This window comes from Palaemon carinicauda, chromosome 18 (genome assembly GCF_036898095.1).
Source record: "Palaemon carinicauda isolate YSFRI2023 chromosome 18, ASM3689809v2, whole genome shotgun sequence".
NCBI classification, from domain to species: domain Eukaryota; kingdom Metazoa; phylum Arthropoda; class Malacostraca; order Decapoda; family Palaemonidae; genus Palaemon; species Palaemon carinicauda.
This window is the reverse complement of record NC_090742.1, coordinates 16,582,386-16,604,885: the sequence shown is the minus strand read 5'-3', so window position 1 is coordinate 16,604,885 and position 22,500 is coordinate 16,582,386. Positions and strand designations below refer to the sequence as shown.

Here is a 22,500-nt window from a genome sequence, read left to right as displayed (position 1 = left end):
ACCGTAGAGATACTGGTAGATGGTCGGGTCAGCTGGAGAGAATAAGAGTTCGAGCGTGCTTGCGACATAGAGGCGAGTGTGGCAATGTTCTGGGGGAAAGTGATTGCTGACTAGCTCAAGCTCAATTAGAGTCTCTCTCTCTCTCTCTCTCTCTCTCTCTCTCTCTCTCTCTCTCAACTAGAAATGTATTCATATCATCATTTATATATTTCCATTGAAATTGTCTTTTTCTCTCCTTTTCCTTGTTCTTTTCGTTCCTTAGCGGTTACTGCCATTAGCAAATGGCTGGCTGGCATCAGCAACCGACAAGGCAGCGAGAGAACAATAAGAACCGGGAGAAAATACGAACGTCAGTGAAAGAACGTGTGCAGAACGTGTAGGATAACAGCTACAGTACATTTTCTTTCCAACATAAAGGGGTAGTACGGTCGTTTGAAGATTGGGCCACTAGCGTAATTTCTTTTGCTTAACGGCCGAATGCAAGAGGTGTGGGCTCAAAAATGTGCTTGTTTGTTTTGATACTTATTCGATTCTTATAAATGGATTCTTAAACCGTAAGGATTAATCTACACTGTTAAAAAGTCTTGATATTAATCCGAAATTCTCGTTAATAAATGTACTGTTCTCAGCCGTATTTCAGTAAAATACAGGCGACCGTAATTTTTACCTTTGTTATTCATTTTTTAGGTTGGTGACCGTAATATATCCGCTTTTAAAATGGTAAATGCTGGGCAGTATTTTTTCCAAGATTTTTACCTTTTTTAATGGCAAATATTTAACAGTGCAGGAATGTTTTTCGTCGGCTTACTAATATTATTCTTTCAGTATATATATATATATATATATATATATATATATATATATATATATATATATATGTGTGTGTGTGTGTGTGTGTGTGTGGTAATGTATATATATCAGACTTGAAAAATATTAGAAGACAACTTGAATGCTGTACCACTAAGCTACTCATCTTACGTTAGCAAATTGTACCTTCTGAAAGCGACGTTACCGGATTCAAATATGGTGTATTTGTGTTTGCATGAATTAAATCTTCATCAATATATATCTATAATTCGTCAAATTGGAAATACATTATTAGATTAAATTCAGTACTCATGTAACATCATTAATGCCAGTTAAAAAAAAAGTAAGCCTCAACCAAGGACAAATATATTTCGATAATATACCGATGATATGCCCTAGTTTTACACAGTTTGAAACTATATCTCGATAATAGTCATGTCAAAAGCTATATAATTAGTAGGATTAAGTTCCATGAACATAGCCCTTCTATTATTCAAATTGGTAGATATGAATCATATTCGCATATTAATTATATCCTGATTTGATATGTGAGGTCGAGGTATCCGGTGTATTTCGGTATTGGTTCAGTTAGAACGTTTGGGGGAAAGATTTAGCTGAGAACGTTTTAAGAAAATATTTATTTTCAGAACGTTTCTTGAAAAGATTTATTGGAGGAGGATTTTAGAGATGATTTATTTGAGAGTGCTTTTAGAAAGGATTTATTTGAGAGCTCTTTTAGAAATTATTTATTTGAGAGCGCTTTTAGAAATTATTTATTTGAGAACGTTATTAGAAATAATTTATTTGAGAACTATTTTAGAAATGATGTATTTGAGAACGCTTTTAGAAATGATTTATTTAAGAACGTTTTTAGAAATGATTTATTTTAGAACGATTTTAGAAATGATTTGTTGAAGATTTTTAGAAATGATTTATTTGAGAACGCTTTTAAAAATTATTTATTTGAGAGTGTTTTTAGAAATGATTTATTTGAGAACGATTTTACAAATAATTTATTGAAGATTTTTAGAAATTATTTATCTGGGAATTTTTTAGAAATGATTTGTTTGAGAACGATTTTAGAAATTATTTATTTGAGAGCGTTTTTAGAAATGATTTATTTAAGAACGATTTTAGAAATGATTTATTGGAGATTTTTAAAAATGATTTTTATGAGATTTTTTTAGAAATGATTTATTTGAGAACGATTTTAGAAATTATTTATTCGAAAATGTATTTAGAAAAGCTTTATTTGGTGAGGTTTTTTTAAATGATTTATTTGAGAACATTTTTAGAAATTATTTATTTAAGAGGGTTTTTTAGAAAAGACTTATTGGAGAACGTGTTTAGAAAAAAAAATTATTCGAGGACCTTTTTATAAAAGATTTATTTAAGAACGTTTTTAGGAAGGATTTATTTGAGAACGTTTATAGAAATAGTTTATTTGAGTACGTTTTTTGAAAAGATTTATTTGAGAACGGTTTTAGCATCTATTTTTTTAGCTGATAGGGAAGCTGGGCGAAATAAGAATAAGGGAATAGTTTGGAAAGTCAAGTATTTGTAAGAGCAAAGTAGTGTGGTTTAAAAACAATGTGATTTATATAAAGGTACATTCTCCTTGCTAATGGTGTTAAAGTTAACGTAGTACAATACTGATTTGTCAACATAGGAATATGCTGAATTGTATAAATTAAATGTTTTTTATTATTATTCGTTCGTAGTTTAATTCTATTAAGAAATCGCCATTTTTCCTATTTTATTTAATATCTCTTATAATTATGATTTTAGAATATATTGACAAAGTAATGACGTTTTCTACAAGAAAATTTTGAGGATACTCTTCTCCACCATCTATAATCTGTTGTTGTTTGGGTATTTTCTCTCTCCTTCTCTTGTTTTCTCTATTAATTCTCCTTTGTATTGAGCTTCTTTACTCCATATTTAGGTTGTCAATCTATATATCCACTAATTGGATTTCGCTTACATTCGAGTTTATAGTTATCTAGAAGGACACTCCAAAATCAAACAATTGTTCTCTAGTCTTGGGTAGTGCCATAGCCTCTGTACCGTTGTCTTCCACTGTCTTGGGTTAGAGTTCTCCTGTGCTGGTAGCTGTTACTTCGAGGTATCTTGCCCCGTTTTGCGTTGTTGATGCTGCATATCCGTTCGCTTTGATCTCTTGCATTTTCCTTTTTGCTATATCTTTTCGCACCGGGCATTTCGCTTTCAAAGTTTTATGCTATAGATTGCAGTTGACAAATATCTTTATATTTTCTGTATATTCTTTATAAATCTGGTTTTTTTATCAGCATTCAATGCATATTTTGAAGTTTTTATCTTTAGAACATTCTTTATACAGAGATGCTCATGAAAATAGCATTTATTGTAAAATGACAATTTCACAAACAACCTGTTCAATATAATGACTTGGAATGTATTGGTAGGTAATGGAAAAAACTTTTATAGCTCTTTTCCCTCCTCGGCGTTTGAAAACTTTATTTTCATGATGTGGGCATTTTTAGCTCAATAATTTTCCCACTCAATTATTTCTTCAAGTTTTTATTCTCCATATTCTGCCATTGTTACGTCCAGGTATTTCGATAATATAGTTTTCATGGCATTATATTCAAGGGCATCAATCATTTCAAACTGTTCATTGAGAAAAAGATTCCTGCTCTTGTCTTTACGATCTTATTTGAGTGATCTTCGTCTACATTAACAAAGAATAGTGAGTTAACGTGACTTGATCCATAAACTTTGGTCCCAGTGGCGCCTATACATTGTCATAGCCTGTGCTCTCTTACGTGGCACACTGTGAGGCTTTGGCTGTTGCCATATATCTTAATCTTCATTATTCATCATAGCGTTAACTTTTCTTGAAGTTTTACCACAAAGAAGGGTGACATATAAACCTAATCACGTTTCTTGAAGTTTTACCACAAAAAAATAGTTACACATAAATCTAGGTATGCTGGCACTGAGAGGTCAAAACGATGCTATAAAGTCGAGGAAATATTTAAAAAACCAGTGGACACTATCCTCTAGTACTAGGCAGTCATGAAAACCCCTACGAGTGTTGGATTCAGATTGTACGCATCTTTTGGATATAAACTTATGACTATGAAGTACTAATTCATAATTACCTTGGCTATGAAAAAAATAGACAAATTCTGAAAGATGCAAGTCCTAGTAGGTTTATATATATATATATATATATATATATATATATATATATATATATATATATATATATAAGAAACTTATCGCTAATATTAAAAGAAAAGTTCTGAGTACTGTGGATGAGATAGTTCTATGTATAATTGAAGATTTAGAAGAAGTAAGTGCAATGCTTCTTGGGCGAGATCAATTATAAAGCTGATTTAGTTCGGGTGATGTATGACGTTATCCTTAACTGGTTACACATCTGCCTGGTATGTTTTACTACTACTACTACTATTATCATTATTATTATTATTATTATTATTATTATTATTATTATTATTATCATTATTATTATTATTATTACCTTTCGCAGTTATTGGTGGAATGCGATACTGTAGAAAAAAAAATAAGAACAATAGAAAAAGTTCTTTACAAGATTAACGCATGAAAAAATTGTTTGAAAGAGGGTTTCCTCCCGAATTATTATTATTATTATTATTATTACTATTATTATTGTTGTTGTTGTTGTTGTTGTTGTTGTTGCAACCAGCATTAGAAAAACGCTATGCTACAAACCCCAAAGGAAAATAGCTAAGTCCTGAAAACTATATAGAACAAAAAAAGAAAGCTGTTGAAGTAAACCATCAAATGTAAACAGATAAAATCATTAACATTATAAAATGAATGAAGTAAATAACAGATGAAATATGAAACGAGCATCGCATCAGTTTAAAAAAAAATAACAATCATTGCACCAAATTTCAACTTTGTATTTGAAATGGAACAAATACCTAAAAAAAAAGATGTCTCTATTATTGTGCTTTTTTATTTCTATTTTTACCTTCAAAGTCAACTGGCATGTCACCATCACAAAATCAGACTGTGTTGGATTTTAGAAATAGAACTGCTATTGGTCTTTTATGTTGGTGAGATCTTACATAAATTTTCGGGAATTAATATTTACGATTTAGTATATTTTTCTTAGTTCAACTATAGCTGTTATTCAAAGTTTGTTAAAACAGTATAGCTGTTATAATTTCCTTTGCCATTTATAAATTACCCAGCGAAATTTCATCCATGTTTTCTTTTTTTTTTCCGTTTGTTCTCCGTGAAGTTTCATCCATGGTTCTTTTTCTTGTTTTTTTTTTTTCAGCGAAAACCTATCCAGTTTCTTCTTTACTTTTTTTTTTGTGAGCGAAATTTCATCCATTGTTTTTTCTTTTCCTTTTTTTCAGCCAAATTTTGTTCTTTTCAGCGCAATTTCATCCATTTTTTTCTTGTTTCCTTGTCAGCGAAATTTCATTCCTTGTTTTATTAAATTTTTGTCAGAAAAATTTAATCAATTGTTCCTTTATTGCCAGCGAAATTTCATCTATTTTTTTACCCTTTTTGTCAGCAAATTTTCCTCCACTTTTTACTTTTGTTTTGTCAGCAAAATTTCATTCTTTTGTCGGAGAAATTTCATTCATTTTCTGCCTTTTTTGGCATCGAAATTTCATCCTTTTTCTTCTGTAGGCAAAATTTCATCCATTTTTTACCTTTTTTTGGACAGCGAAATTTCATCCTTTAGTCTGCAAAATTTCATCCATTTTTACCTTTTTTGGCAGCGAAATTTTATCCATTTTTTACCTTGGTTTGGAAGGGGAATTTCATCCTTTTGTCAGCGAAATTTCACCCATTTATCACCTTTTTTGGCAGCGAAATTTCATCTAGTTGTCAGCGAAATTTCATCCATTTTTTAGCTTTTTGAGCCGTGAAATTTTACCCTTTTGTCAGCGAAATTTCATCCATTATTCACCTTTTTTGGCAGCAAAATTTCATCTTTTTGTTGGTGAAATTTCATCCATTTTTCACCTTTTTTGGCAGCGAAAATTCATCTATTTGTCCGCGAAATTTCTTCCATTTTTCACCTTTTGGGCAGCGAAATTTCATCCTATTGTCAGTGACATTTTATCCAATTTTTTGCTTTTTATTGTCAACGAACTGTCATCCTTTTGTTACCGAAATTTCATCCATTTTTTGTCTTTTATTGTCAGCGAAATTTCATCCATTTTTTGTCTTTTATTGTCAGCGAAATTTCCTCCATTGTTCACGGACCAATTGCATCCAGGTGGCCCTCTCCTCCAGCATTTTACGGCGTCAAAGTCAGCAGACCTCGAATTGACCGATTTGGCCAATGGTACTTTCCCTCGTTTTACGAGTTGTGAAATTCCAAAACTCGCCTATTTGGTATATCCTCCGTCCTTGGATTTCCCATACCCTTGCATTCCGTAAGGAGGATAGCGCCGTTATTACACCTCAAGAGGGGCACTGTAGGCGACGGCCATTCAGCTACTAGCTCCAGTGAATTTTCAGTTGTTTAAATATACTTCCTATAGTTTATCCGAGTCGTCAAAAATGACGTTTAAATATTTAGATAGATATACATACACACGCTGGTTTGGCAATTTGTAGGAGAGTGGGATTTTCGAGTGTACATCTCTGGGTACCCTCTCTCTCTTCTGGGTATGACTAATCCCTCTCCCCCTGAGAATGATAGGTATTGAAATATATATATATATATATATATATATATATATATATATATATGTGTGTGTATATATATATATATATATATATATATATGTATGTATATATATATATATATATATATATATATATATATATGTATGTATATATATATATATATATATATATATATATATATATATATATGTATATATATAAAACCTCTATTTTGATTGGCCTCTCAGCCTCAACGCTGGTTCATATGGCCCAAATTCATAAATATCCATCCATACTATTTGCTTTTCATCACTGTAGCAAAGAAGTTATTATTATGTTAATTTTCTCCCTGGATTTTGATTTTAATGCGAAGTCATTATCAGTCTTGAGACTTTGATGGACAATATTATGATTAGTTTGTAACAACCTTGTTATTTTTCATAACTAGAGAGGGAGGAACCAATTGACTTAATGCCTTGTGTACTCTCTCTCTCTCTCTCTCTCTCTCTCTCTCTCTCTCTCTCTCTCTCTCTCTCTCTCTCTCTCTCTTCGTAATTTTCAACTTTCCCTCCTTTATTGAGTGACTCCATTCTTTTGCTCCCTTAACTTTCGCAATCAATTTTTCCACCAAGTCAGGCTTCTTTTTAATGAAATAGCATGCTTGAAGATGAGAGAGAGAGAGAGAGAGAGAGAGAGAGAGAGAGAGAGAGAGAGAGAGAGAGAGAGAGAGAGAGAGAGAGAGAGAGAGAGAACTTCCGCTTTGATGGCATATAGTTTCGGTGAATATCATATTCTCGTCTCCATTATACTCTCTTTCCGTCTTAGTTGAGAGAGAGAGAGAGAGAGAGAGAGAGAGAGAGAGAGAGAGAGAGACTCCCGCTTTAATGATATATAGTTTTGGTGAATATCATTTTCTAGTTTCCATTATGCTTTCTCTTTCCGTCTTAATTGAGAGAGAGAGAGAGAGAGAGAGAGAGAGAGAGAGAGAGAGAGAGAGAGAGAGAGAGAGAGCAAAACATCTTTTATCCACATCCAAACTCCATAGGCTACTTAGAAATTCACAAGTTATCTCCTCCTTATATTTGAGAATAAACATAATGCCAATGTCCTGTTATGGCAGCGTCTTGCCATTAGCATAAAATCAAACGTTGTAACCCAAGTCTTATGTCTCCTCGTCTTCATCATAAGCTTATGCTGACTATAATAAGGAAACATTAGGCCTAATCACCTCGACGCCCTATATGGGCGCCGACAATGTTGTGAATTCTTTAAAAAGAAAAAAAAAGAAGAAAGAAAAATAAGTCTACAGACATTTTGTCTTTAGGGTAATATGATAAGGGGCCGTGCTTATCGGTTTACTAGCTGTTGTCTTTTTTAAGTTGTACTTTTTTTAGGGTAAATACTTGAATAACTGGTAGACATTTTCGATCATACATGAAAAATACTTACAGAAGTGGATAACTACTTTAATTTTTGTTGGTTTAGCTTAATACTATTTTCTTTACTTCAAACATTATCGTACATTTCTATTAAATAATCTTTATGAGTATACCTATTAATCTTGATAAAACTCAAGCATGAAATAATGTTTTCCGTGGAAAATTACACTTCATTGAATGTTCAATGTAGAGGACAGAGAAAGGCTGATGTAAACTGAAATTAGGAATGGTTGATATAAATTTGATTATGTTCGTGGAAGTGACTGGGATAAAATGAGGATAATTCAAAGGATGGCGAATGGAAAGGCGCCAGGAGTTGATGGCATTATAAAATATATGGTGTGACATAATCTTGTTAATACAAGTCAGTAAATAGATAGAAACGACTGGCGAAATCTAACCGAGGCCCTTAGCGTCAAAAGGCCTGGGAGGAGATGATGATGATAATGAAATAGTAATTACGTACAAAGTACGTCTGGGAGGAGAGGAAGGATCTGTAGGAATGAGTAATAGGACTGTTGACCCTTTGAATTAGAGGCAATGGTTTGAAACTTATGGACATAAAAATGTTTTGAATAAAGGGGACGGGTTATAGTCGTACGCTAATTATGAGAGTAAGACTGATAACAGAAAAACTAGTTTGATAAGAACACTGTCCGTTTCAAAGCCAAGAAGACAGCCATGAATGATGGAATTGGAACTGGAGAAAGTATTTAATGGAAAAAGTATTGAGGCAAGGTGTTTTTTTTTTTTTGGGGGGGGGCGGTGGGGGGGCCTCATGTTGAATTAGATGTAACTGAAGTGAAGCTTGCACATGAATATGTGTAAAGAATGGAATGACTTATTTAGACGCGTATTTGATAAGATAAACATGTTTCTTGAATAATAAGCATTGAAGTGTATGTGAAGTGCATAATGCTTATAGGCAGCCTACACAGATAGCTGCTGGATAGAAAAGCAACCGGGTAAAGACTGAAGGTGTTTGAATAAGAACAAATTGAAAGTAAGTGGATAGAAAGGGTAAATGGAAACCTAAAAAAAATAATAAAAGATGCTATTGGTAACAGAAGAATTATAGATACATGCAAGCAGGTGTGATTGATAATGGTAAGATCCAAGAACTGGTGAGGGACTGAACGAGCAGAGGTAAGACTGTTTAGCCGTATCTCCTTTACAGAAGGAAAATATGATATTGAGTACCAATGGAAGGAGAAAGGAGTAGCTATTGAGATTACCTATCTGTGAACTTTTGAATAGAACAAATTGAAAGGTTGAGAAGCTTAGGCTACGATCTGATGGGTGAAAATGGTATTCAGTTCGGAAGATCTTGGAGGATGGGTGTGGAGAGACGCTTACTATGTTGACTATAGTCAATTTCTTTTAATGAGGCGCATTTGCACCTACTTGCAGCGGTGCCCTTTTAGCTCGGAAAAGTTTCCTGATCGCTGATTGGTTAGAATTATTTTGTCCAACCAATCAGCGACCAGGAAACTATTCCGAGCTAAAAGAGCACCGCTTCGAGTCTGTGCAAATCTGCTTCGCTAAAAAAATTGACAATAGGTAGAGTAATACTGTCCTGAAAATGAAGCGAGTTTCATTTCAAGATGGTAGGAGAATGGGTATTACCTGTTATACTGGGTTGGGTATAATTTTTTGTTTTCTCTGTGGATTCATCGGTGATTTGGTTTTCATAGGATAAACACCTCATTAGTAGCTGTTCGCATCTATCTATCTATCTATCTATTTATCTATCTATCTATATATCTATTTATCTATCTATCTATCTATATATATATATATATATATATATATATATATATATATGTGTGTGTGTGCATGGATATATATATAAATACTGTATATATATATATATATATATATATATATATATATACATTTATATATATATATATATATATATATATGTATATATATATATATATATATATATATATATATATATATATACATGACATCCCATTAGCTATAAAAAGATGTAACGTATTTATTTTATATTTTCATATTACTTTTTATCCTGATTGATTGGCTAATGTTTTGATGAAATTTTGTTCCACAGGCTTTGTTTTAGTCATAGTAGAATTATATATATATATATATATATATATATATATATATATATAAAATTATTTTGCTGAAAAGAAATCTATGGTGTATTATCAATAATATCATTAATTATACCTTGTTTTAATTTAGTTTTGTTTAAGATATGTGTAAAATTGCTTATATGAGCTATAATTTCTTTTCTATTTTAGGTAACGGTAAATATCCACAGTTGATATCACTGCAAGTAATTGTTAATATTTAAGCACCAGTATATCTAGCCAGTAATAATCGATATGAGTGCCTTGTACATTATAAATATTTTATAAAATATTGGTGGTAAGATGAAATTTTTGTACATATTTGAGATATAGAGATATTTTAAGTCCTTTTACCACCATAATAAGGTAAAGGATTCAATGATATCAGCAGCGGATATTAATGCCGTGTCTGTAATTATTGCAGTCCATATTTATTGAAATTTCCAATATTCTGTATGGATCACTATCCTTTAGGTTGGGTTAAGTGTTTCCAAGTTTAGAATTAATATTTTAGGTTAAATATTCACTTATTCTTTCTTTGAGGTCTATTCAACCATAAATTTAAGTCATATTTAGTCAGTTATTTGTGAGATGTCATTAAGTTTGTATCAAGTGGAAATGAAAAATAGAATAAAAATAATTAATCTTAAGAGAGAAAAAAAAAGGTCATAAGTAGAGAATGATGAACATGATATTATTAGATGAGAAATAATGGGTAATAGCCATACCTGGCTAGCCAGAGGGTGCTGCTCTCTCCTTACCAACTAGATGCTTTTCCACCCCCCCAGCTTCTCCCCACTACTGAGGAGGCCCTGCGGCAGGCCCACCCTCCTCTCCGCTGATCAAGCCAGAGGCTCGGACTGAGGAATTACTACTCTCATCATCCCCCCCTGCTACCACCACTACCACCAACCAACCAACCAGCCAAAATCAACTACACAACAGCCACTCTACCACAACTACCACAACCAGTCTTGAATTTACCACTAACAATCATCTTCTCAACGCCACCACCGGACGTCCCAAGACGTCATAGTTGCTTCATCTTCCTTGCTTAACCTCTATAAGATCCCTTTGGAAGATATAACCTTCTAAATCTGTCCCTCTTTCACTGTGTTTCTTCTCACATGTCTGAGAGACACATTGCCTGCTGCCTTTTGTGACCCCCTGATTGATACAGTAGAAGCTTTTATAAATTTATTTGTCCTCCCTTGTCCCAGTTTTATAGTTAGTTTTCTGATTTTCTGTCTGGATGACTATTGCTCCTTCCTCACGTCCACTTGCATATTTGATGGAGTGAATACCCTTTATCTTTTTCCTGAACCTCTTATTTATCCCTTGGTTCATATAGATTCTTTTATATTTCACTAAAAAGTCTGATTTTGAAGTTTTGTTCTTTTACAGTTTTTAAAGTTTTTTTAGGTAACGTACTTTCACCTGTGTGGTTTACTCAAGCCTGCACCAGTTGAAAGTTTGCTGGAATAATTTTCTTTTACATAATACCCACATCATATCTCTAAACCATTTATACATGTAAACGGTGATATTGCTCTTAAGATAGTGTGTTAGGTATACCCAGTATTCACTGATATCCACTTGTAGCCTAAAGGAACCCTATTTAGAAAAGTAATTGGTAGATGTATCCTTGATGCCTCTACTTTCTGCTAATCCTTGCTCCCTATTTCACCCTGTTTTCTTATAACTCTCAGTAGACATTCACAGTTATTACTCATTAACCAACGCATCAATCACAACGGAAAGTTCAAAGAAAGTGGAAGGCAACCATTTAATCCCGACACACCGCTCTCCACTCCACTTACTTCGTCATGGGTGACAGGAACACAACACCCTTGTCCATGCAGAACTTCAAAAACACAGAGAAGATCAACAAGGTGTTTGGAGGTAAGTGATTTGCACCCCATCCCCCTTTTACTTAAGCTAAAATCGAGAGAAACTTCAGGCCCCCCCCCACTTAACCCGAAAGCCTTAACAATAACCCCCCTTTTTTCCCTTACCCTTATTTTTTATATATAAACCAAAACCCTTAATAAAGCAAAAATCACCCGAAGGGAGTGAGTGACTGGCCCACCCGGCCTGGATGAAGGAGGAGAGACAGTCACCCACCGCTGTTTGACAAAAAAGCTTCCGCCCTTAAATTCCTGACATGAAACCCCCTTCCTCACCCACAGGTTGAAAATCCACCATGACAGAGAAGAGTATTGCGGCTTCATCAGTCATGCAAAACAACCATCATCCACCGATGAGGCGTATGGTTTACCAAGGTAAGAGAGGGTGTTCTTCTCTTTCTGTCCAAACTGAGAGAGATAGTACACTGAAGTAGCTAACCTACGATTGTATAAAGAGTAAGCACATTCCATCCAGAACTGTAGGTAGCCATTGCACGCCAGATTTCTATGATAGGATGGAGGTTTTCTGGAAGAATTATCATGTAAATTGTTATCATGAAGAATTCCCATTGTTTGGGTCGAGTGTAGAGTAGGGGCACCAGGTGTGATGGTTGAGTGTAGAGTAGGGGCACCAGGTGTATGGGTCGAGTGTAGAGTAGGGGCTCAGGTGTAATGGTCGAGTGTAGAGTACGGGCACCAGGTGTATGGGTCGAGTGTAGAGTAGGGGCACCAGGTGTAATGGCTTAGTGTAGAGTAGGGGCACCAGGTGTAATGGTTGAGTGTAAAGTAGGGGCACCAGGTGTATGGGTCGAGTGTAGAGTAGGGGCACCAGGTGTATGGGTCGAGTGTAGAGTAGGAGCACCAGTTGTAATGGTCGAGTGTAGAGTAGGGGCACCAGGTGTATGGGTCGAGTGTAGAGTAGGGGCACCAGGTGTATGGGTCGAGTGTAGAGCAGGGGCACTAGGTGTATGGGTTGAGTGTAGAGTAGGGACACCAGGTGTATGGGTCGAGTGTAGAGTAGGAGGACCAGGTGGCTTAGTTTTGTCTTTTGCCTGCCAGGCTAGGATTTTCATGCTAAATTAAGGTAGTCATGATAAGTACAGCTAACTTTATTCCTTCAGGTACACTTCAGGGAAAGCTAAGGGGACGTCTAGCAGCTGTACATTAGAGCAGGTAGAGCTTTTGTTTAGAGAAAAAGAAACTTGGCAATGTTAAAGAAAGTTGATGAGATTGGAAACATGTAAGTAATCAAAGCATTCTTATTAATTTTACGAAGTGCTGTATTGAAAAAAACATTGTTATTTTCTTTACAGCACTTAATGAAAGTGCATTTGATCACATGTTTACGAGCTTAGCAACAATTAAAGGCAGCGTTACCCAGTTTCTCTTTTGCTAAACAGCGTTACATGCTACAGTGCAGAGCTGTCAGACGTCCCTTAGCTTCCAGTGAGGTGTACCGGAGTTAATGAAGCCAACTGTACCACGGACTGGTGATCAGTAGGTTGTGTTTCATATTCCATTTTTAGGGTGATAAGGTTTTCAACATTTCTCTATTGATATAGACTTAACTGGGCTAACCCAAATATGAGAAAGTAATGTTTGTCCTTCATGATTATTCATTAATAATTTTTCATCATATTTCTATTCGTCATCTTCTGGATATTCTTTCTCAATTGAGTAAGCAGTATTTTGGCTTAGATATGATTATTTCCATATGGAATGTACATTACTATACAATTATGTCTTTTGAATTAAGTAGAAGGTTGGAGAATAATATCAAGTATGAATGATATTAAGGATTATAGTCTTAAAGCAATTGCTCGTTGATTGATATGTTTCTGATGACATATTTTCATTATATAAGAATATGAGATACTTTATGATTTTTTTATTGTTTTTGGATTGATGAGTATTTTATCATTTGGAAGGTATTGTAGAATGCCTATGTTTTATTTATATTCAGGACTTGAAAATTATCATCACATCTCTAAAGGGACGTTGGATTACTACATCAACTTAATGTAAAGTATGATGAATAATCCAAGAACTTGTTTTACTTTCATAAGGTCTCTTCGTAGAAACGCCAGTTCACATACACTTTTATAATTCAAGAAGAGGAGTTATCTAAATAGATTGAAATTTCGATTAATCATAAGACAGCATTCTGTCCCTTGAACTCTTCCGTGTACGAGCTTTAGCGTGTTTGTAATGTTGAATTTTTTTTTTTTTTATGTACGTTTTTACATTTGCATAACTATTCTTCTTCTTCTTCTTCTTCTTCTTCTTCTTCTTCTTCTTCTTCTTCTTCTTCTTCTTCTTCTTATTATTATTATTATTATTATTACTTGCTAAGCTACAACCGTAGTTGGAAAAGCAGGATGCTATAAGCCCAATGGCCCTCGCAGGGTAAATAGCAAAGTGAGGAAAGGAAATAAGGAAATAAACTATAGAAGTTCCAGAACAATAATAATATTAAAATAAGCTTTCATACATAAACTATAAAAAATTCAAACTAACAAGAGGATAAAAACTCTTCCGTGTACGAGCTTTAGCGTGTTTGTAATGTTGAATTTTTTTTTTTTGTTATGTACGTTTTTACATTTGCATAACTATTCTTCTTCTTCTTCTTCTTCTTCTTCTTCTTCTTCTTCTTCTTCTTATTATTATTATTATTACTTGCTAAGCTACAACCGTAGTTGGAAAAGCAGGATGCTATAAGCCCAATGGCCCTCGCAGGGTAAATAGCAAAGTGAGGAAAGGAAATAAGGAAATAAACTATAGAAGTTCCAGAACAATAATAATATTAAAATAAGCTTTCATACATAAACTATAAAAAATTCAAACTAACAAGAGGATAAAAAAACATCAAAATAACAAGAAGAAAAGAAACAAGATAGATTAGTGTGCCCGAGTGTACCCTCGAGCAAGAGATCTCTAACCCAAGACACTGGAAGAACAAGGATACAAAGGCTATGACACTACCCAAGATGTAGATAAGAATTCCGATTTCAATTAACAGCCAAATTAATGATGCAAGTAATGAATGCTAGGTAAAGAGAAGGACACTATAAAATCAAACCTTTGTTCTCTAGTTTGGGTAATGCCATAGCGTCTGTACCACGGTCTTGGGTAATGCCATAGCTCTGTACCACGGTCTTCCACTGTCTTGGGTTAGAGTTCTCATGCTTGAAGGGACACCCAAGCACTATTCTATCTGTTTGCTTATTTTCTTCCCTGACTCGGATATTCTTCCCTATTGGAGCTCTTGGGCTTATATCATCCTGGTTTTTCAACTGGGGTTGTAGATTAGGTGATAATAATAATATTTTCAATCCTATATAGATTTGCCAGCTTTCCCTTACGCGTATTCCTACTATATTATTTAATATACAAGAAGCGTAGCTTCTCAGTCACGTGAATTTGGTGTATCTTGGGACCAGAGAGGTTTGACTAGTGGTAAGAAGGTTGACCCAGTTGTCAAAATCATTTTACGAATCATGTTTTTACGTCAACTGATGATATTGGACTGGATTTTGGCTTCGAGTCTCTTTGGCTATTGGCTCTCCTTCCTTTCTGGAAACTCCACAAATTCTAAAAATCATAAATAATCGTAAACGTTAATGCCATTGATTGAAATATACTTTTTCTGTCCTGGCCGAATAGATAATAATCAATATGTTACATATCCTTCGGTATCTAAAAACCATAATAAAGGCGGATGATATGGAGCAATAAAAAAAAAGTGATACTTGTTTTGGGCGGACTGAATTATTCAAGGAGTGTGCCCGGTCATCGTGTCTAGAGTGCCAACGCATGATTAATCAGGGCTAAGATTCGACTTCAGAGAACTGTCAAGGGGAATCTTATATAAAACTCGGAAGAGAAATCGGAGTGTGAGGAAGAGGATGATGAGGGGGAGGTGGAGGGAAGGAGAAATAGGGAGGATAACAAAGGAGAGAGAGAGAGAGAGAGAGAGAGAGAGAGAGAGAGACTTAGTTCCGTGTTCTGGATATCGGTATGTAAACAAGAGAGCTATTTGTTTTTCGAAGAGCAAAACGACGCGTCTGAGCAGTGACGATATTTTTGTTTCGAGGACGCGTTGTTTGTCTTTTAGAATTTAGTCATATTTTTAGTTTTGCTTATGTTGGCCGAGGCAGAAGCTCGAGTCTTTTAAAAGAGGAATCCCTGGAATTTTAACTTGGGGAAATTTGTTGAATATTTTATGAAGAATATTAGGAAATATGTGATAACTTAACATCACATGTGAAGAACATTGAAATAGCAATGGAATTATTACATTGAAATTATGATACTCATAACTAGGCCATCATCACCATCTCCTCTTACGCCTGTTGACGCAAAGGGCCTCAGTTAGATTTTGCCAGTCGTCTCTCTCTTGAGCTTTTAAATCAATGCTTCTCCATTCATCATCTATTTCACGCTTCAGAGTCTTCAGTCATGTAGGCCTGGTTCTTCCAAATCTTTTAGTTTCTTGTGGAGCTCAGTTGAAAGTTTGGTGAACTAATCAAGTTTGGTGAACTAATCAGTTTGGGGAACTAACTAGAAAGAAAAATACATTAAACAAATTCAGGAAATGGGTTTATACTTAATTCTGAATTAAAAGGGTTGGGGAAAAACATTCTCGACTAATTATACAGAAATTTGTTAGCATGAATGAGTGTTAGGGGACAGTCATGAATTACCAGTGTGGTCTTGTAAAGGTAAAGGTAAAGGTGTCTGGGTTTAGTTACAGTTTCATCAGAATAGATGCTCACCAGAATATCAGCCGGGCAAACACTTCTGGCCTCCCCCCCCCACTATGGTGTCCAACCATAGCAGTGGCCTCCACAGTAAACAGCTTGAACTCACGGTCCCGGGCTGGGATCGATCTGCTGTTAGGCGAATGCTAGGCGAACACGTTACCACTGTACTAGTCAGGAGTATAGTTTTGGGTGACAATTAACAAAGAAATGAAGGATTATTTGTTTTAGGCGATGTCTTCCATCCGGGTCTATAAGAATTATACAGAAAGAATGGACATTATAATATGTTCTATATTTATACTTTAGAACAACAACAATTGCATACTTTTCTAGTCTACTGTAAGACAAAGGCTTCAGACATGTCTTTATTCATGTCTGGGTTTTGGCATGTGTTTATTCGCGTCTAGGGCTTGGCCAATTTTCATCACTACGCTCGCCTGTGCGGAATGATGATGTGGGGAGACTTTAGTGTGATCTCTCACATCAAACCAACCTAGTATGGGTAGCCCTGACAAGTACAGCATTGCTTTTTCATGGCGATACATTAACCCTTTCGCCACTTTAAGGTGTCCATACTCAGAAGGGCATATTTATACTTTAAATCCATTTACATAATTTATCAAGAAATAGTAATTTGATATATCATAGTGCTATAATGTAGTTCTTTATGAGTAAGATTTATCCCCAAATAATAGTATGCACTAAATAGTCCTTTTTGAACACTAATACACTAATTTTCCTCACCTTCTAGCATTTCCAAATTAACTCCTTTGTGTACAATGCTTACCGGCGTTCTATTCTCGTATGACGGTTTCCAGGTGTGCTTAACCACAGATTATGAGAGCTTTTCCCGGAAACGGAAAAAAAAAAAAAAAAAAAAAAAAACCAATGATATAATGTTTGTTTGCGTTAAAGCGAGCCATAGCGGATCAAAATCCATGTGATATTCATTATTATTATTATTATTATTATTATTATTATTATTATTATTATTACTAGCCAAAAAAGCAAGATGATTTAAGCCCAAGGTCTCCAACTGAGAAAATATCCCAGTGAGGAATTTAAATTTATTATTATTACTAGCTAAGCTACAATCCTAGTTGGAAAAGCAAGATGCTATAAGCCCAAGGGCTCCAACAGTAAAAAATAGCCCAGTGAGGAAAGGAAATAAGGAAATAGATAAATGATGGGAACAAATTAACAATAAATCATTCTAAAAACAGTAACAACGTCAAAACTAATATGTCATATATAAACAATAAAAAAAAAAACTTATGTCAGCCTGTTCAACACAAAGACATTTGCTGCAACTTTGAACTTTTGAAGTTTTACCGATTCAACTACCCGATTAGGAAGATCATTCCACAACGATCTGGGAAATAATAAACAATTAAATAAACAATCATTTAATTATCATAGTTACCTATAATCTATATCAGTGTTTCTCAACGTGGGCCATATGGCCCCCTTGGGGGCCATGAGAATTTTTCAGGGGCCACAAGGCAAAATTGGAAAAATGGGGGGCCATGGGGGGCCACAGAAAATTTAGGACCCACAAAATATATAAATGTGTAATATTTTGAAATAAATCATTATTATGCTTCGAATATTCTGTTTATCATGCTTGACTTTAGTTTAAACATCATTCGATTCAATATACAGTACCAGGTAATTTGTGCCTGCTATGTATGACCTCACTCTCAAATGAAAGTATGCGTCCCAGCAAACTGAAAAAGCATCTGGAGACTGCACATAAAGACAAGCCGCTAGATTTCTTCAAGAAATTACTTGATGAGCTCCAAGGAAGGATGACAGTGAATCATATGTTTACCCAAAAAGTGGCAAAAGTAGTTAGAGGGATGTTGGCTTCTTACAAGATAGCAAATTTGATTGCAAAAGCAGGTAAGCCTCATACTATCGATGAATCTCTGATCATGCCAACTGTGGCTGTAGTGCTTTCAACAGTCATGAATCAGAGTCCACACGAGGTAACTAGTGTTATTCCTCTAAACAACTCCTCAGTATCACGCCGTATTGATGAGATGGCAGCTGATGTTGAAAGCCAATTAGTCTCAAAACTGCAGGTGAATGAATTCTCGCTTCATCTCGACGAATCAACTTTACCTGATAATTTCGCTCTTCTGGTGGTATTTGTCAGGTTTCTTGATGTTCATGAAATATGTCAAGAAATGCTTTTCGCATTGAAATTAACGAATGACACTAAAGGTGAATCCATCTTCAAAAAACTTGAGGTCTATTTTGAGGGTAACAACATTCCACTCAAGAACATTGTGGCTTGTGCAACAGATGGCACTGCTGTTATGATTGGAAGGTATCGGGGATTCAGTGCTCACTTAAAAAAAGCTGTTCCTAATGTCGTTTGTGTGCACTGTGTTGTTCACCGGCAGCACCTGGTTGCCAAAAACCTAGCAGAACATCTGCATGAAGCACTTGGGCATGTTATCAAGGCTGTCAACTTGATAAAAAATAGTGCACAGAAAGATCGCCTCTTTCAGCAATTATGTGAAAAGAACAATGAAGAATTTGAAAATGCGTTGCACACTGAAGCCAGGTGGCTTTCTAAAGGTAATTGCCTGAACCGTTTTATTGCACTTTGGGAGTGTTATATATCTCTTTCTTTAGTGGGACAGAACTTGGACAGAAACTTGTTGATGCAAAGAGTGACATCTTATACCTGTCAGACATATTTGAAAAGATAAATGTTCTGAACAAAGAGCTTCAAAGAAATAACTCCCCCCTGTTTTCCTGCTAGGAGGCAATTACTGCATTTAAAGGGAAACTCAAGCTGTACTGATTGAACCTTGGAAGACGAGAGTTTGCACAGTTTCCTTCCTTAGCAGTTATATCCACCAAACTGCTTGATGATGACCTAGTAGTGTATGTTGACCATCTGAAGCAGTTGCATAATGATATGGAAACTCACTTCTCTGACCTACTGCAAATGACTGTGCCACACTGGTTTGTGGATCCCTTCATTGTTGATGTATCTGAAGTTGATGTCACCCTACAAGAATGTCTCATTGAACTTCAGAATAACACAACAGCTCAAGCAAGGTTCAAGCATGGAGGACACCAGAAGCTGTGGATGAATCAAGATATGTATAAGTAGTACCCAATACTCTGGAAAGATGTGAAGTTGCTCTTACTTGCCTTTCCCACATCTTACTTGGTTGAGACTGGTTTCAATCGGGTGATGTGCCTGCTGTCAAAGACACGAATTTGCCTTGACATAGAAAAAAAGAGGCAATTTACGTCTCGCTCTAACAGCTTTCAAGCCAAACACTGACAAGTTGGCAGCCTTGCATAAGTCACAGGGATCCCACTGAAACCTTTCAAGATAAAGCCAATTGTACCTACATGTATTCCTTGTTTTGTATTCCTTTTGTAAATAAATAAGTATTCAAATAAAATATTTTTCTAATTAATATTGTTATTTGATTTATACCTGAAATTAGTGTTTTGAGTACATGGTACTATTCAAGCTAGAGCCATTAATAGACCTACTTCCCTAGGCGTATTAAGGTGATGGACGGATGGCGGGTGCTGGGGGGTGCATTAGAACTCAAAGTTGGCATGGAGGGGCCACAAGAATTTGCACTGGATTGAAGGGGGCCACCACCAGAAAAAGGTTGAGAAACACTGATCTATATCACGCCCCTCAGGTGGTTTTTGCGCTCAATAGTAATGGTTTTTAAGTGCAATTTTAATACGACCAATGTCCGACTTCGATAAATATGAATTTTCCAGAATTTTTCAACATTTTTCCTTTTGACCAACGAAGAAATCAACTACTTTTAGATTTTTATTTTTAATAGCCATCTTTTTAAGGTAGGGTGTTTGACGAAAATTCGACTGTTAGTGCGTTTTGTATGTAAAGAAATTATTGATACGCAAGTCTTTGATTATTATTGCATCAAATTTCCATAATGAATACTGTACTTAATCAAGTATGTATTCGTAGTTTCATATGGTTGTTTACTATGATACACACGCATTTATATATATATATATATATATATATATATATATATATATATATATATATATATATATATTTATGTATGTATATGTAAATATATTTAAATTTATATATATATATTATATATATATATATATATATATATATATATATATATATATATATATATATATATATATATATATATATATATGTGTAAGTGTGTGTGTGTGTGTGTGTATGTGTGTGTTTTGTGCGCACTTATGTTCATATAGTTATGTATGTTTATATATCCAGATATATATATATATATATATATATATATATATATATATATTTATATATATATGTATATATATATATATATATAATGTGTGTATATGTGTATGTGTATGTACGTGTGCACGTGCAGTTGACCAAACCTCTCCAAGGAGAAGCTGCTTTCCGGCAAGGTCTAAGAAACTACTCGCAAGAGGACGACGGTTCGTCTGGCTTATTACTTTTTTTTTCCACTGCAATAAAGACGTCAAAGGTAGAGAGGAGAGCTGCTTTGCATTTCAAAGACAGTTATTTGTCCCTCTCCTTTGTCCCTTTGCATCCCCCTCTCAGCATCTTCCGTTGTTTCACCTAATACCAAAATGGTCTTTCTTCTTCTGTCTGCTCTTATGAAAACTCCGGCGGTGGGATTTCAGAATCTCCAAGATCTCTCCATTACCGTGTATGTAGTCTCTTTCATCTGAGATAGAATTTGAGGGTAGATTAATTATTGAAACAGAGAGAGAGAGAGAGAGAGAGAGAGAGAGAGAGAGAGAGAGAGAGAGAGAGAGAGAGAGAGAGAGAGAGAGAGCTATGTATTTCTAACTCGAAAATCGAAGTTTTATCTGAAGGTCCGTAAAATTATGTTTATATTGCACTGCTTGTTACAAAATGGTTGCAAAAATAGCAAAAACAAGATGAGAGAGAGAGAGAGAGAGAGAGAGAGAGAGAGAGAGAGAGAGAGAGAGAGAGAGAGAGAGAGAGAGAGAGAATTTACACAAAGAATGCTGATGAAGGAGTGGAACAGCAAAGTCTTGACTGTAAGATAAGGCTTACTAACATGCTGGTTGTTCGCTCGACCTTAAATTTATCTCGGGAAGGTCAATTCGGTCACACTATTCTATATAATTCATCTTTCTCTTGTTTTGTTAAAGTTTTTATGGTATATATATGAAATATTTATTTTAATGTTACTGTTTGTAGAATATTTTATTTTTCCTTGTTTCCTTTCCTCACTGGGCTATTTTCCCTGTTGGAGACCCTGGGATTGTATCATCCTGCTTTTCCAACTAGGGTTGTAGCTTAGCAAGTAATAATAATAATAATAATAATAATAATAATAAATCTGGTCTAGAAGAAAGTGAAATATTTATGCGTCCCATTTAATTAAAGTTTGTATTCGTCTTATTCCGTCCTTCTTTTAAATATTGCTTTCACGATGGTTTAATTTCTCCTTTCCCTTCCTGCCATTATTGCATGTACTGCTATTTACTTGGCAAGTGACTTTTCCCTTACCCTTTGCTTTGTGTTCTCCAGCTTCACTTCAGTTTCCCCTTTCCTTTTATTCCATTTTACTATACAATTTCTTTCAGCGATTACTTCAATGTAACTGGAGAGGGTTTTCCAATTGTATTTGGGCATTGAATGGCCTTACAGACCTTAACGCCTGGCTATATAGTTCATATTCATAAATCCAATTCACTGTAACGTGGATTCGATGTAACTCATGAAGGATTATTATTATTATTATTATTATTATTATTATTATTATTGTTATTATTATTATTATTGGTTTTGTTG

General features: G+C 34.8%; 2 protein-coding genes across 4 annotated transcripts in view; one reads left to right on the top strand and one right to left on the bottom strand.

Annotated features, from left to right (window-relative positions):
* Positions 1 to 3,026, bottom strand: part of LOC137657180 (uncharacterized) — a 71,694-nt gene extending 68,668 nt beyond the window's left edge. The window contains exon 1 of the mRNA XM_068391526.1: positions 2,875 to 3,026. Coding sequence (XP_068247627.1) covers positions 2,875 to 3,026 — 152 coding nt within the window. The remainder of the gene's footprint in view (positions 1 to 2,874) is intronic.
* Positions 1 to 22,500, top strand: part of LOC137657633 (band 7 protein AGAP004871-like) — a 980,999-nt gene that overhangs the window by 383,987 nt on the left and 574,512 nt on the right. For 2 of the 3 annotated variants that reach the window (XM_068392020.1, XM_068392021.1), the window contains exons 3-4: positions 10,804 to 11,917; positions 12,205 to 12,297. In XM_068392020.1, coding sequence (XP_068248121.1) covers positions 12,219 to 12,297 — 79 coding nt within the window. In that variant the 5' untranslated portion in view covers positions 10,804 to 11,917; positions 12,205 to 12,218. The remainder of the gene's footprint in view (positions 1 to 10,803; positions 11,918 to 12,204; positions 12,298 to 22,500) is intronic. The other variant, XM_068392022.1, reaches the window with a different exon arrangement.